At 39.1% G+C, this 14,992-nt stretch overlaps 2 protein-coding genes across 3 annotated transcripts in view; one reads left to right on the top strand and one right to left on the bottom strand.

Annotated features, from left to right (window-relative positions):
- Nucleotides 1-13,412, bottom strand: part of DSG4 (desmoglein 4) — a 47,237-nt gene extending 33,825 nt beyond the window's left edge. The window contains exon 1 of the mRNA XM_043558528.1: nt 12,897-13,412. Within this exon, the coding sequence (XP_043414463.1) occupies nt 12,897-12,944 (48 nt within the window). The 5' untranslated portion in view covers nt 12,945-13,412. The remainder of the gene's footprint in view (nt 1-12,896) is intronic.
- The window catches only part of DSC1 (desmocollin 1), a 349,862-nt gene that overhangs the window by 100,993 nt on the left and 233,877 nt on the right, over nt 1-14,992 (top strand). For both annotated transcript variants that reach the window (XM_043558531.1, XM_043558533.1), the window contains exon 2: nt 6,927-6,977. In XM_043558531.1, the coding sequence (XP_043414466.1) occupies nt 6,927-6,977 (51 nt within the window). The remainder of the gene's footprint in view (nt 1-6,926; nt 6,978-14,992) is intronic.

Genomic DNA, 14,992 nt, shown 5'->3' with positions numbered 1-14,992 from the left:
GGGGCTGTGGAGAAAAAGTGATAGGAGGAAAAAGGAGAAAGGGAGAGGAAAGAAATCAAGGAACAGTTACAATTGTGATTAAAAGAGAATAGGAATGGCTGGATCAAAATGTGAATAAAAGAGACTTGGTAATGAGGTAGATTGTTTCTTCCTTTGATACAAAAGATCAGAAGAATTCAATGAAGAGAGAAATCATTTTGAGACATAATTAGAGGAAAATTATGCACATACCTGTTCCACAATTTTGTGGGGTTGGAGTGAGAAGAATTGGGAAGGGTGAAGGAAAGTGACAGGAAGCCAACTCATGCCATAAATGTTAGGGAACACTTGAGCACAGAAGGCTAGAAACAGAGGCAAGCAACTATTAGTCTGTAGTTGATGAAGAGTTTGAAGACCAACTGAGATGAGGAAGCAAGAATATGATGTGCAGGCCATCTGTTTTGAGCCTTTTTTTTTAAACTTTTTTTTTTTTTTTAGCATTTATTCATTTTTGAGAGTGAGGGAGACAGAGCATGAGCGGGGGAGGGGCAGAGAGAGAGGGAGACACAGAATCTGAAGCAGGCTCCAGGCTCTGAGCTGTCAGCACAGAGCCCGATACAGGGCTCGAACTCATGGACTGCAAGATCATGATCTGAGCCGAAGTCGGATGCTCAACCTACTGAGCCACCCAGGTGCCCCAGTTTTGAGCCTTTTTTAAAGTAGAACTTGACATGGGGCGCCTGGGTGGCTGGCTCAGTCGGTTAAGCGTCCGACTTCAGCTCAGGTCATGATCTCGCGGTCCGTGGGTTGGAGCCCCGCGTCGGGCTCTGTGCTGACAGCTCAGAGCCTGGAGCCTGTTTCGGATTCTGTGTCTCCCTCGCTCTCTGCCCCTCCCCCGCTCATGCTCTGTCTCTCTCTGTCTCAAAAATAAATAAACGTTAAAAAAAATAAAGTAGAACTCGACAGCCTAGGAGCGGGAAGAGAAGGAATGTTAGGGCTGTCCTCTGGTTGGGGATTGTTACCAAGGCTGACTGGAGATTCAGGGAGATGATAAGGTACTATTGTGAACTCTGGTGAGTCAGGGAACAGAGTGAAACAGGGAGAGACTGGAGAGAGACTAGGACAGGTAGGCAGGGTGCAGAGCAGATCTGCAGGTATGTGTGTGTGTGCGGGGGTATAAGAGGGAATGGGTGTGTGGTGGGGATTTGGAATGGCACCTGAGCCCAGGAAGGGAAAAAATGCATATTAGAAATTTGTCAGTAGGGCATCGTGTTTCTTCTTAATTCACTTTCTTCCTCACGTGTACTTTTACTAGATATCAGCAAAATATCTAGACATAGAAAAGAAGTTCAGTATTTAATAGAAGATGGTTTTATTTGGGTGTGAAAGATGTTTTATTTCATACTAAACAATGTCCCTTGAGAGTCAGGTTTTTTGGTGTTAGAAAATTAGATGATTCTGGAAAGAGGGTAAGGACAAGTAAAAATCCCACTACTTGGAGATTGCCACTGCTAATATTTGGAGAATTCCTTTCAGGCTTTTTTTTTCTTCCAAAAACACATACTCACATAAGTTGTAATATTTTTTTTTGACCAAAGGAGAATTATATTATAATACACCATTTGGTAATTTGTTTTTTTCATTCAGTGATTATTGTGGTAGAGTTCCACATCAATGAATACATAAAGACATCATATATTTCGAAGGTTGCCTTATATATCACTTTAGTAGGTAGCTTCCATTCAGGTCATTGAGATGTTTGGAAAACAGAGAACAGATAGTGCTGTACGTTAAACTCTGATACGTGATTGTCAAGCACTGTCCTCCAGCGGGAGGTTAACTGGAAGCACTGCCTCGGTGGATGCCGGAAGGTTGGTGAGCCAGGCATGTGAGCCCTCATCTCATGTTAAGAGATTCTTGTTCCTCATCTTCAGCTTCCCACCTGTCTCTATTTTCTCCCTTCCCTCCACTTCTCTTCTCTCTCTCTCAAACATGGAATAGGTCTCTATTTAATTTTTCTAGAATTTCTCATGTATACCTTGTATATATTTTGTTAGATTGATACCTAACAGTTTAATTTGGGGGGGGGGGTATTAATTTAAATGGTATTGTGTTTTAAATTTCAAATTCCACTTGTTCATTGCTGGTATATTAAAAAGCATTTGACTTTTGTATATTAACCTCGTATCCTGCAACCTTGTTGTAATTGCTTATTAGTTCCAGGAATTGTCTTGTCAATTCTTTTCGATTTTCTACATAGACAATCATGTCATTGCACTTGCGTTTAAAGAAAAGTTGGAAAAGCTTTCTTGCTTGCATAGAAGCTTATTTATTGTTAACTGATTAAGTGCATCTCCACTGAAAACTATTATACAAACATGTTTATTGTGGAGTATAACGTATAGCTTTTAGATATGTTCCTTAGGAGTACCAAATCTATTCTCGTTAAGACTCTTTCCTAACTAGTTATCCCCAATTCTCTTAAGATTGGTACTACAGTTTGAAGAAGTTACCAAATACAAACCTTATTTAAATCTGATATTATGTATATAAGGTAAAATAGCTTAGGGGCCATATCACAGACTTTTTTGCAAGAGGCAAATAAAATACGACATGATAACCAAGGCAATCTTTATAAAACACAATTTGGATTGGGGTGCCGCCTGAGTGGTACAGTTGGTTAAGTGTCTGACTCTTGATTTCAGCTCAGGTTCGAGCCCCGCATGGGGCTCTGCACTGATGGTCTGTCTCTCCTCTCTGTGCCTGCCCCCCTCTCTCAAAATTGAAAATTAAAAAAAAAAATTAAAAATACCACAAATTGGATTGAGTCACTCCCTTGCTTCAAACTTGCAAGGCAACTTCCCATGGCCATTAGAATGGAATTTAGACTGCCTTCATAGCCTCTTCATAGCAAAGAGGCTCTATCTGATTTGGCCCTGCCCTTCTCCCAGCTCTGTCCTTTATCTCTGTCCCTGATGCTCTCTGTTCTAGGACTCAAGTGCTCCCTTGTCTCAGGTTACTGAATCACTGCTGGGAAAGCTCAAACTTCTGATTTTCTTTCTTTCTTTCTTTCTTTCTTTCTTTCTTTCTTTCTTTCTTTCTTTCTTTCTTTCTTTCTTTCTTTTTAATAAAAATTTTTAATGTTTATTTTTGAGAGAGCATGAGTGGGAGAAGGGCAGAGAGAGGGGGAGACACAGAATCTGAAGTAGGCTCCAGGCTCTGAGCTGTCAGCACAGAAGCCAACACGGGGCTTGAACCCACGAGCTGTGAAATCATGACCTGAGCCAAAGTCCGACGCTCAACCGACTGAGCCACCCAGGCATCCCATCAACCTTCTGATTTTCACAACACTGGCCCTGTCTCTTTCTTAGTGAGATATACTGGAGTCCCCCATGCCCAAGCTCAGTCAGCATCCATGGCCACCCTTTGTCAATGGTTGTCAAATCCATCATTGTTACATCTTCCTCTGTAAGAGTCTTCCCAGCACTTTTTCAGTGTCTGATGTTATTTTGAAAAGTTAACCATTTACTTCTCTGTTATCTGTACCTGTCCACTACTCTACATGTTCCAAGAAAGTTGGGATTTTGGGGATCATGTTCCTACCCTCTCCTATCAGAATGCCCAGTGACTAGGCATGCAGTAAGTATTTGTTGTAGAAATGAATAGACCATCACTATAAAATTGATAAAGATATTAAGCCTTGCAAAAATCGAGGGTGGCATTACTAAAAATGTAGAAGATGTAAAGGGAAAAATATATGCAGAGACACAGGTGTATGAAATAATCCACACAGTTCTTTGAGAGAAATTATTTCATGGTGGCTTTTGATATCTTTTCTTTTGGTTCATGATATGCATGTGGTCACTCACTATCCCTGCTCTTGGTTAAGCACTGAACTTGGAGCAGCCTCTGAATGGGTGGGCTGCCTTCCACGTGCACTCAGACACACTTCTGGGACTTACAGGGCTTGTTCCTTATCTTATGGAGAATTTTCTCTCCCTAATTTTAAGTGATATCTTAGACTTTCCCATGCCTTAAATAGTAATTTTGTGACATTTCTTTTCTACTTTTTACCTGATCTGTAAAACACTGATCTAATTATAAGTATGATAAATTTCAATGAGAAAATAACTATTTGATTAGCAGCACCCGAGAGAATGACTAAAATCATTTATCAGGCATTTGCACCATAGGACTTTTTTTTTTAATGTTTACTTATTTACTTTTGAGAGAGAGAGAGAGAGAGAGAGAGAGTGTGTGTGTGTGTGTGTGTGTGTGTGTGTGTGTGAGCGGGGGAGGGGCAAAGGGAGAGTGAGACAGAGAATCTGAAGCAGGCTCTGTGCTGTTAGTGCAGCACAGAGCCCCACACGGGACTGGAACTCACAAACCATGAGATCATACCCTCAGCCGAAGTTGAACGCTTAACCGACTGAGCCACCAAGGCACCATAGGACTTTTAGCGTCAATGTGACTAAATTGTGGTTTTGGACAAATGGACAGATGATAGATTAGAAAACCAGTTGGGGAGCAGTGACTTCAACTCTACTCCTTGCAGATACATTGGCATGAGGATAAAACAGCTAGAGGGGACTACCTCCTACAGACAGGGCCATATGCTGGATCTGTGGGATGATTAAGGTCTTATTACACTTGATTTTTGCCACAGGTCTATCTATTTAAGAAAAATGAAATAATAAGCTTTGTTTGAAACCTAGAAGTTGGTTTTGTTTGTAATCTGTGTTTACTTTGCAAATCCTTGGGTGATTTAAAAAAGGAAGACAGGGGCACCTGGGTGGCTCAGTCGGTTAAGCATCCGACTTCAGCTCAGGTCATGATCTTGCAGTTTGTGGGTTCGAGCCCTGCGTCGGGCTCTGTGCTGACAGCTCAGAGCCTGAAGCCTGTTTCGGATTCTGTGTCTCCCTCTCTCTCTGCCCCTCCCCCACTCACACTCTCTTTCCTTCAAAAACAAATAAACATTAAAAAAAAATGAACATTTTCAAAAAAAAAGGAGGACAAAATAATATTTGTAATTTATCACTGTCTCTTATTTAATGTTTTGTGTTCATAAAATTAGTTCTACCACATATACAGACTAGATGAAAAATGTAAGATCGATCATTATGGAGCCTTTTGTGCTTCAAATTGTGCAGGTATGGGAAGTTACATGGAGATATATGTTGTAAGTGAAAGTCTTGTTCTGGTCTAAAAGGAGGACACAATAGATATTTTACTTTTGCTGAGTGGTGATCTGGAATTTATTGCTAATCATGAATCTGCCAGAGGCTTTAGTGTTTAAAAATATTTTAAAATCTTTGAAGAAATAGAATATATGTGTAAAATTTAAGAGAACAAAATTTTACTTTCATCTTCTTTCTTTATATTTCCAAAATAAATCTTTGGATTTATTGCGTTCTTATAAGTGATCTTGCAATAGGAGACAATTTTGAACATTAACATTGCCACGGAGAGTAACGTTTTTACAGTATTTTGAATTTTTGAGAATTTTTAATAATGTTTCATCTATCGTTAAAAATGATTTATAATGATTATAATGACCTATACACTGGCAACCCTATTGGGTCCTCTTTTGTTGAAAATAAATAATTGAAGATCATATGACTTGTAAGAGGACACTATGAGTTTTAGAGTCAATTCTTTCTCAGTTCTGATATGGATATTTTGAATTATTGGTTGGCTCAGTGCCCCGGATACTTTTGCAATCCATTGCAGTGCAACCTAGCAATGTTTGCCATGTGTGAGAGGTGTGACTTTTTTTTTTTTTTAATTTTTTTTTCAACATTTATTTATTTTTGGGACAGAGAGAGACAGAGCATGAACGGGGGAGGGGCAGAGAGAGAGAGGGAGACACAGAATCGGAAACAGGCTCCAGGCTCTGAGCCATCAGCCCAGAGCCTGACGCGGGGCTCGAACTCCCGGACCGCGAGATCGTGACCTGGCTGAAGTCGCTTAACCGACTGCGCCACCCAGGCGCCCCGAGGTGTGACTTTTTTTAAAGGGAGATTTGGGAGAGGTCAGCTTGATACTTCAGGTTCAGGTACATGTTCATCATGTTGACTTAAGGAAAGAATATATATGTGGAAGCTGAGTATGTAGTGAATGATTCATTTAAAACTATCTGTGCACTTATGCCTCTGTATAAGTATGATCATGTATCTCAGGGATACATGAGAAGCATGATCATGTATCTCAGGGATATGTGTACCCCAAATGAAGATTATTGTTATTGCAGCAATTAGGCTGATATCAAGTTTCTGAAATCTGTGTATATTTCTTTTTTCAATTATTTATTTATTTGTTTTTGAAAGAGAGAGAAAGAGAGAGAGAGAAAGAGGCAGAGAGAGGAGAGAGAAAATCCCAAGCAGGCTCCATGCTGTCAGTGCAGAGCCCGACACAGGGCTTGAACTCATGAGCCGTGAGATCATGACCTGAGCCAAAATCAAGAGTCAGACACTCAACTGACTGAGCCACCCCGGCACCCCAAATCTGTGTATATTTCTAAGTCAAATAGTTTCTGTCTCAAAATGGATATGTAGCACTAAATTATAGTTTAGCTTCAGAAAAAGCAATGTGGCTTAGACACATTGGAGGCAGAAGAACTGAGGACATGTCTTGACTTTGTCTACCAGCTATGTGACCTTGGATAAATCTCCTCCTCTCTCTGTTTCAGGTTCTGATCTAAAACAAGCAAAAAGTGTGAAAGTGACAGGCACAGGAAATGCACAGTGTGTTCATAAAGAGGAAGAAAAGTGAAAGAGTTTTCTTCTGTGCTTTAGAGGGTATGTTCACAGCACACCCTGTCATATAAAAGTACTAGTCACTCATTTTTAAAGACTTGAAATTAGCCACATCAACCTGATTAGTCCTCAGTTTAAAGGGATAAAAGGAGTGTTTGGAGTTTATTTTATTTGCTCTTGTCCTCTTTACAGAACCCAGCTCAACTGAAGGATAGCAATGATCCATGGTTGCCCTGCGAATCTGTGAGTAGAAGCTCCTTTTCATCCTCTTGCCGTCCCCGACATTTTTGTTTTTTAATTTCGGGAGGTTGCAACGTTAGATCCCGGGTTCTTATCTAGGAGAACTTATATCGTGCCTGTTGGAGGTGGTACACATCTGGTATTTCTGCTTCCTACTCAGCTGGCTCTACTGATGAGGGTCCCAATAGCCACGCTCTCCAAATCCTGTCCCTTTAAGGACAGGTGTTCTTGCAGGAACTCTGCAGGTTTTATTCTCAGGCCCTATGAAATCATGAGCCCTGTCAGGAGGCTCCTCACTTTCCATATCTGGGAATGGGTGTATTGGAAGAAACATGAAATGACATTGTCTTCCTAAGTTGCACACAGTAGCCTAACTGTGTGAACCTCAATTAAACTGTGCAGAATAGTTATGGGCTCCTGGATAATTGCAGAAATTCCTTGCCTATAAAAGTCGCCATTTTGGAGCCTATGTAGGTCACGCACCATTCTAAGGTGTGGTTTGGTCTGAGGGCCTGGCTAAAAGGCATCACACAAAATGGAGACTGTTGAACTAGTTACCATGATGGTGGAGTACATGAAAAAGGGAGTTAGAGGCACCTGCAGTTGAGGGAGTGGAAATAACCCAGAGAGATGTTTGGTATCCTGGGTGTGCTATGCTCTCTGTGGCCTAGTTGATGAGAAGGTTTCCCATCTTCCTTTTTTCTTTGGACCTCCTTCCAGTAAATTGAATTAACTGAAGTAACCTGAATAGGCCTTTTTCTGGCAATATAAATGTGCCTCAGAAGCTAAAACATATGCACCCGTGCTACTTACTCTCCCAGAATGAAAACTAAGATAGAGTATCTGCCCAGAAAGGGCTCTCACGTTCAAAGAAAGAGGAAAGCAGATATAAAAAGATACTGGAATGTTACAGACCTGTAAAAAGAAGCATGGATGGGATACAGCATTGGCCCAGTTGAGAGAAGGAGTCAAATCAGGAAGAGTGGACAAAGTTTTGGACGTGTAATATTCGGTTCAAATTACAACTGTACCACTTATGGTACATTTATGAATCATTTATGTCCTAAAGTTTATTTGTAAAATGAGGTTACTTCTGTTTATCCTTTAGGACTTTTGTTATGCGTGTGAAATGACTTTGTTAGCCGTAAAATGTTTTGTAGTGTAAGGGGGGTGAAACGAGCATGCAGTTCCAGACCAAATCCCTGAGATCCAACTCCTTGGTTGTCTCCATTTTAAACCATCAAGCTGGCTTCATAGCTCACTAAACCACATTAAAGTTGCCTATTAGCTGGTAAGTGGGAAATATGGAGAAGTGACTTGGTTAGAAAGATGCATTAGAAACAAAATCCATCCATTCATTTAAGATTTTTCATTGATACATATTATGTGACAGGTACTGTTTTTTTTTTTTCTGTGGGAGACACATTCCAACCTGTTATGATGTACCCATTCTAGGGAGAATAATAGGTTATATATACAATATCCAGCGGCCATCTAACTTTTGGCAAATTACTGAAGTTTTTCTGGGGCCTGTTTTTCCTTGTCAGTACTTTCTCCTACAGAAAATACGGTGATTTTATACAAGATATTGGAATCTAAGTCATTATGTGTACTAACTGCAATATTAGACTACATACCATTCTTTTCCATGCTGAGTGTATTTAAAGTAGTAGCTACTGAACCAGGATGTTTTTCATTTTTGTGACTTACCTTTTTGAAGTCAGTTTTTGAAGTCATTTGCACACCTCAGACTAACTTATTAATAAGCAGTTCTCTCCTGAATAATACTTATAAAAATAATTGAGTAAAGCAATTGGTATCCTCATAGGGATATGTCAGAGATGCCAAGTTCAAGCCTAATTATACCACTTTTGTTTATAATTGAAGGTATATCAAGTAGTGGCATTTTAGTTTATAAGCTGTGTAATTTTCCAGGTAGAAAGGAAAGGCAAATATTTCTCATGCAGGTCATATCTGAAGGTTTCACTCAGGTCACTCCTTCCAGAAACCCTTTCATCAGAGGTGTTCTCTGTGTGTGAAATATTCCAATATTCCAGCTGCGCTCCCACTTGGGAAAGGGAAGGAAGTATCCCTGCAACTCAAACAGCAGTTTCATTACTTTGTAAGGAACTCCTGCCTGGATACTTGGGGACTAAAAAGGAGGCAGCTACTTGAGAAGTTCTCTAAAAAAGAAAAATATCTTTGTAAAAGGGAAAACATCATTGAGTCTCAAGAACCATGAAATATTTTCAGGGCGGGATTTTTATCCTACAACTACATCTACATAATATCTGCAAGGTAGATGTTACTGAGAAGACTCTATTAAAATCACAGGTCATGTTATGGTAATAATACTAGATATCTCCTGGGATATACATTTTCTTGTAGCCCAATGTGAAGTTTGTAGGAATCTGAAGGCAAAAATAAAGATTTGCCTACTGGGATTAAAGTATACATTGTGATTCTCTAGTCAGTTATATTGACAACAACAAAAATAATAGAGGTGAGATTTGCTTCCATGGAACCTTTAGTGTTACATGTTGAAAGAGGGAGGAAAGCAGGTAAGTGAAAAAAGATACTAGAATGTAATAGACAATGTAAAAGAAGCATGGATAGGATACAGCTTTGGCCAAAGTGGGACGTCAAGGTTTTTGTAACAAGCAGTATTAAAACCAGTCACTTAATGCTACTTAGGATATTCTATTTAGCACAAATGAAAACCAAAATCAGATAATGTGTTTTTGTTGTGGTGGTTATTAGTGGTGGTGTTCCCATAAGTCTATACACGTAGAGATTTGTCTGACAATAAAATAAAAAACAAATGACTGTTCTATATGGCAGAATCACATTGTTTTATGTGAGAACTAAATTGATAAGTGGCTAGGTTAGTTCTAAATATGTTTTTAAATTTTGGTGTCTGTTTTCAACTTACAGTGAGATAATATTTATATGCTTAGCTACCTACCTGCTTTATTTTCCAAGAGCAAGAATACTTAGTTGAAGTGTTTACATCTCATAGGTAGCATATGATCACCATAGGTACCCCAAAATTCTTATCTGATAGAAACTACATAGCTGTTTTTTATGATATCATCTACTGGATAGAATACAGGTCTCTTACAGCTCACTTACTGCCTTAAGTGATTCTTTCTTAGTAAAACCTATACAATCCCCAGCATGACCCAAATCTGTAGATTCTTCGACTAAAGTTATGAAAATACTATTTGTGAGCCAGATGCAAACTTCTGCTACATAACTCTTCAGTAGAGGTAACTAAAGAATCTCAGAGTTTCTGCATTGGCAGGAGCTTAGTGACATCATGTCTAACAGTGTTTCCTGACATGGGGCACGATGAGGCCCTGAAAGGTTGGGTGCTTTGGCCAAAGGTACACAGCCCCTTTGAGGGGAAGCTGTGACTCAACCCTGAGGCTTCTGAGTCTCAGTTCAGTGTTGACTGTACCTGACTACCTCAATCCATTTTACAGGAGAACATGATGAACATCCTTAGGAAGACGATGCCAAAGGGCTTACATGATAAAATGGGACACCCTATTGTAGTCTTGAGTTTTGGGTACCATTTATAGATCATGCCAGTCAAAATCGTGTTTAAAGTACCTTGTGGATGAGATATAGATGACATAAAGTACCCATCTCTGAGAAGCTGCCACACCCTCATTAGTGTGACCTGCAATGATGCCCAGATAGCCTTTGATTTAGTTAATGAAAAAAGGGCAGAGTTCAAGAAACAAAAGACAACTAGGTGTGCCTATTTTCCACAACATCTATAATATTATATTGACTTTCCTTAACTTGTTCTAATCTTGAAACATTCTAGAAGTTTCTACTTCCTAATTGCAAAAGTTATTAAGTGATACATTAAAAAATCTATTAGAAATAGAAAATACCTTAAGTCTATCACAATTACTAAGAAATGCAAAACACAAATACTTTAGTATCAGTGGGGAGTAGGGGGAAATTAAGTATCAAAAACCTGAAAATTAGTAAGGATAATAAATCAATACTACCTAAGAGAGATGCTGAGAATCTGAAATATAATACCCTTTTAAGATCAAGGAGAAGAAAAATGAACTCAATAAAATTAAATGGTCATAAAACATGCCTATGCGGAGAATAGGAGGCAAAATTTAATGCTCAGAAGTACCCTTTAAAATCTTGATACATGCAATGAGTTTTCCTTACAAAAACAAAAGATTTGTCTGAGTTGAAAGGCATGGAGATAACCCATAGAAATATAACAATAGGTCTAAACTGATGATTCTTAATTTCTATTAAAAATTGAATCAGATTCTTTCCTTTTGTAATGAAAATAAATAATGATCATTATTACAGGGCATCACACTTCTATTTGGAGTTTTTCAGTTGACAAATATTTTTCAAAAGCGGTCTTATTTAATAATCTGTCTCCCAAGCTCAGAGAACGGAATGTTCTACCGCTGTTTCCTTCCAAGTTTGGGCTGTGTGACCTTTGGCAGTGTTAGGCTGCTGCACCACTTTGGAAGCTCAGGGAATTGTAAATTCCAGAAGAATGGCACCTGCCAGGGCAAGTGGACAGCAATGTGTTCCCTTATCTCCCTAACATTGGCTGCCCTCTGCCTTTTAGAACTGATGTTCAAGATAAATCCTATATAGAGCCACTTGCCAGAGAATATGGTGGAAATCATTTTCCAAGGTCATGTCATAGCATCACTGTGGACATTCCTAGGAGACTGAGAGGCAGCCAAAAATAGGGTATTTGCCTTTGTTTGCTTTGAAAAAAATGTCCAATTTTCCTAATAATTCCCTCTTCTTATCATTCCCTTTATTTTTTAACTCTTTTGACTGAATTGTTCTGTCATTTGACATTCAATAGACTTATGTCTAATGTAATCTAATTTTCTTTAAATGTTTATTTTCAGAAAGAGAGAGAAAGAAAGAAATAAAAAAGAGAGAGCAAGCGAGCGTGCAGGAGGAGGTTCAGAGAGAGAGAGAGAGGGAGAGAGAGAATCCCAAGCGGGGCTCCATCCCATGAACCATGAGATCATGACATGAGCCGAGATCAAAAGTTGGATTCTTAACTGACTGAGCTCTCCAGGCACCCCTTAATTGATTTTTAAAAATAGATTTTTTTCTAATTGAATTGGCATAGTTTGGTGAATTGACCGACCTGATCTCTGTTCCTCTAGGAATCCAGAATTAGAAGCTCCCTTACCTTTTTCAAGGGTAGGACACTTGCTATACGTGATACCTATCTGGAAAGCACTTTATGCTTTGAGCACCAAAGGAGGAAAGTAGTATAATAACCAAAATTCCATGTTTATTTTAAATAAATATATCATCTAAATAGTTCCTTCCTGGACTGTAGGAATGCTTTAATAATCCCAGATAGGGTTCATCTTGATGGCTTGGTTTTCTTCACTTTCTTTAGCCATTTCTGATAGGAAAAAATTCTCGTATGACTTAAATATTTCATGGTTAGTTACAATGTAATTTTGAGATAGCTAACATTACTTCGCCTTGAAACAAACTCACAGGGAAATAACTGTATAAAAGAAATGGGCTTGACCAACTTACTTCCCTACACATGTAGGGTTTTGGTTTAAGTATAAATAAAAGAAAATGGAAAATAATTTTGTTTCTGATTATAAGTTTTAGAATTGTTATGGCATTTAATCTGAATTAGATTATGTCTGTGACGCCATTGAAGTCTAGTTCAGCCAAATTCTCACCCTGCTTTTCTATGGCATTTGGTCCCTCAAGCATGGAGAGTCCTTTGAAGTCACCATAGGCTGAACTCATAGAACTCTTTTTTATAGGAACAGGTTTAAAAATGGAATAAATCCCATATAGAAACTCTGACAACTGACAAAAGAGATAAGGCCTTAAGGCTGCATTTCCTTCCCTAGGCCTTTAAATTCTACTTACCATTAAAATGATCAAAAGGCAGATGTTCCTGAAAAGGAGCCAATCCATTCCTTCAGGTCTTTCTTGCACACGAACCCGGATGAAATTTGATTTTAGTCCTAGTCTTCTGGGTTCTGAATTTGTCTCTGCAGCAAGATGTGCTTCAAGATGCCCTTTTAGGAGGGCATGGGTGATAACTCTGGTGCTTTCTGGGCAGAGGAATGAAGATGTTCTATAATGACTCTGTTTCCCCACCCCAAACTCTTGGGCTGGTCTGGAAGGCTGGCATTGTTTGAGCTCTGGGTAAGAACATAGACACACCTTGATTCTTATTGCAATGAAACCCTTTGTTGGACACCAAAGAAAAATCTTACAGAGGGAGGACAAGATTTACAGGGAAGATACCCAATGAATAATAAATTACTCACAACATGAAAAATAATTAAGATGTTAGGGCCTATCATCATGCTGAATAAAATTAGTAGGCTTCTTCTTCTGCCAACATCATAAAAGCAAAATTATATATACTAACAACACACACACATATGTACACTACAGAACCAACTTCAAGGACTGACACTTGGAGCAGAGGGCATTGTGAAGAGGCATCAGGCCCAAAGGATGGTGTAGGGAGAGAGATAGAATAATGAAACTCTCATCTCTTAAGGTGATTCCTGCTTCCCTCCTTAAGAAGTCCTGTGGTCAAACTGCATTCCTCAAGTTTAAAGATGTTCTGAAAAATAAGGTTAAGACAGACAGACTCTGATTTCACTAGTATGGTTTTTTTTTTTTTTTTGCACATTTTAGCATATTCTTTCCTCCATATACAGTTGAGCCTGTTATATATGATATGACATTAACTAAACTGGCTTAAGGTAACTGCAATACAGAGTTTGGTCACTCTTCGTGGCATATCCACTGATAAAAAAGTACATAATATGAGTGAGTAACACATTTGAAACCCTCATAAATATTTATTGAGAAAAGCTGAGACGGGGAACCTGAGAATTTAAGGGCAAAAGACCAGAGCAGTATCTGGATGTTTCAGAATATCATTTCCCTTTTTTCATTTCTCTCTTATCCTTTGTTAGTGTGGGTTTAGAATAGGCATAGCTCCCCCGTGAAGAAAATTGCAGGTTGGCAAGCATCATCAACAAATATAAAAAGAGAAGGTAGTTGAATGTTCTCTAACTGCTAATATACGTTGGTTGGAGAATTTGAAAAGGGGATTGCATCATTGCTGCATCTCAGAAACAAGATGAGCTCTATTGCTAGAAATGGAATGTATTCTAAACAGCATTCAGTCTTTGGGAATCTTAGTTTGACATTTTTTGGAGCATAGGGGAGAGTCTAAGCAATTAGAGCACTGGCATAGTATCCTAAAATGAAGATAAATGAATTATATGTTGAAAATATCTATAAGAAAGAGAGCAGGAAATTATACGGAAGTAATGGAAAAAGTGAATTGTTACAAAAAGGCAGTATTTGGATATATCTGCCTAAGCCAAATATTATATTTGGGGATATCTATATTTATAATTCAAAAATGTATAAGCTGAGCTAATAAAGCATATGTGTGATATCAAGTTTTAAAGTACATCAAGTGGTGGGGCGCCTGGGTGGCGCAGTCGGTTAAGCGTCTGACTTCAGCCAGGTCACGATCTCGCAGTCAGTGAGTTCGAGCCCCGCGTCAGGCTCTGGGCTGATGGCTCAGAGCCTGGAGCCTGTTTCCGATTCTGTGTCTCCCTCTCTCTCTGCCCCTCCCCCGTTCATGCTCTGTCTCTCTCTGCCCCCCCAAAAAAATAAATAAACGTTGAAAAAAAAATTTAAAAAAAAAATAAAGTACATCAAGTGGTCCTCTAGATATTAATTTACTATTTCATTGTATGTTAGATAAGTCTTTAAAACAAGAGTTATGGAAAGCTATGCTTGAGTAAATAAGTTTTAAAAATCTAGGGGTGCCTGTGTGGCACAGTCGGTTGAGTGTCCAACTTTGGCCTAGGTCATGATCTCATGGTCTGTGGGTTCAAGCCCCGTGTCGGGCTCTGTGCTGACAGCTTTGGAGTCTGTGTCTCCCTCTCTCTGTGTCCCTCCCTTGCTCGTGCTATGTCTCCCTC

Source organism: Prionailurus bengalensis, chromosome D3 (assembly GCF_016509475.1).
Source record: "Prionailurus bengalensis isolate Pbe53 chromosome D3, Fcat_Pben_1.1_paternal_pri, whole genome shotgun sequence".
NCBI classification, from domain to species: domain Eukaryota; kingdom Metazoa; phylum Chordata; class Mammalia; order Carnivora; family Felidae; genus Prionailurus; species Prionailurus bengalensis.
This window is presented reverse-complemented; position numbering and strand designations above follow the sequence as displayed.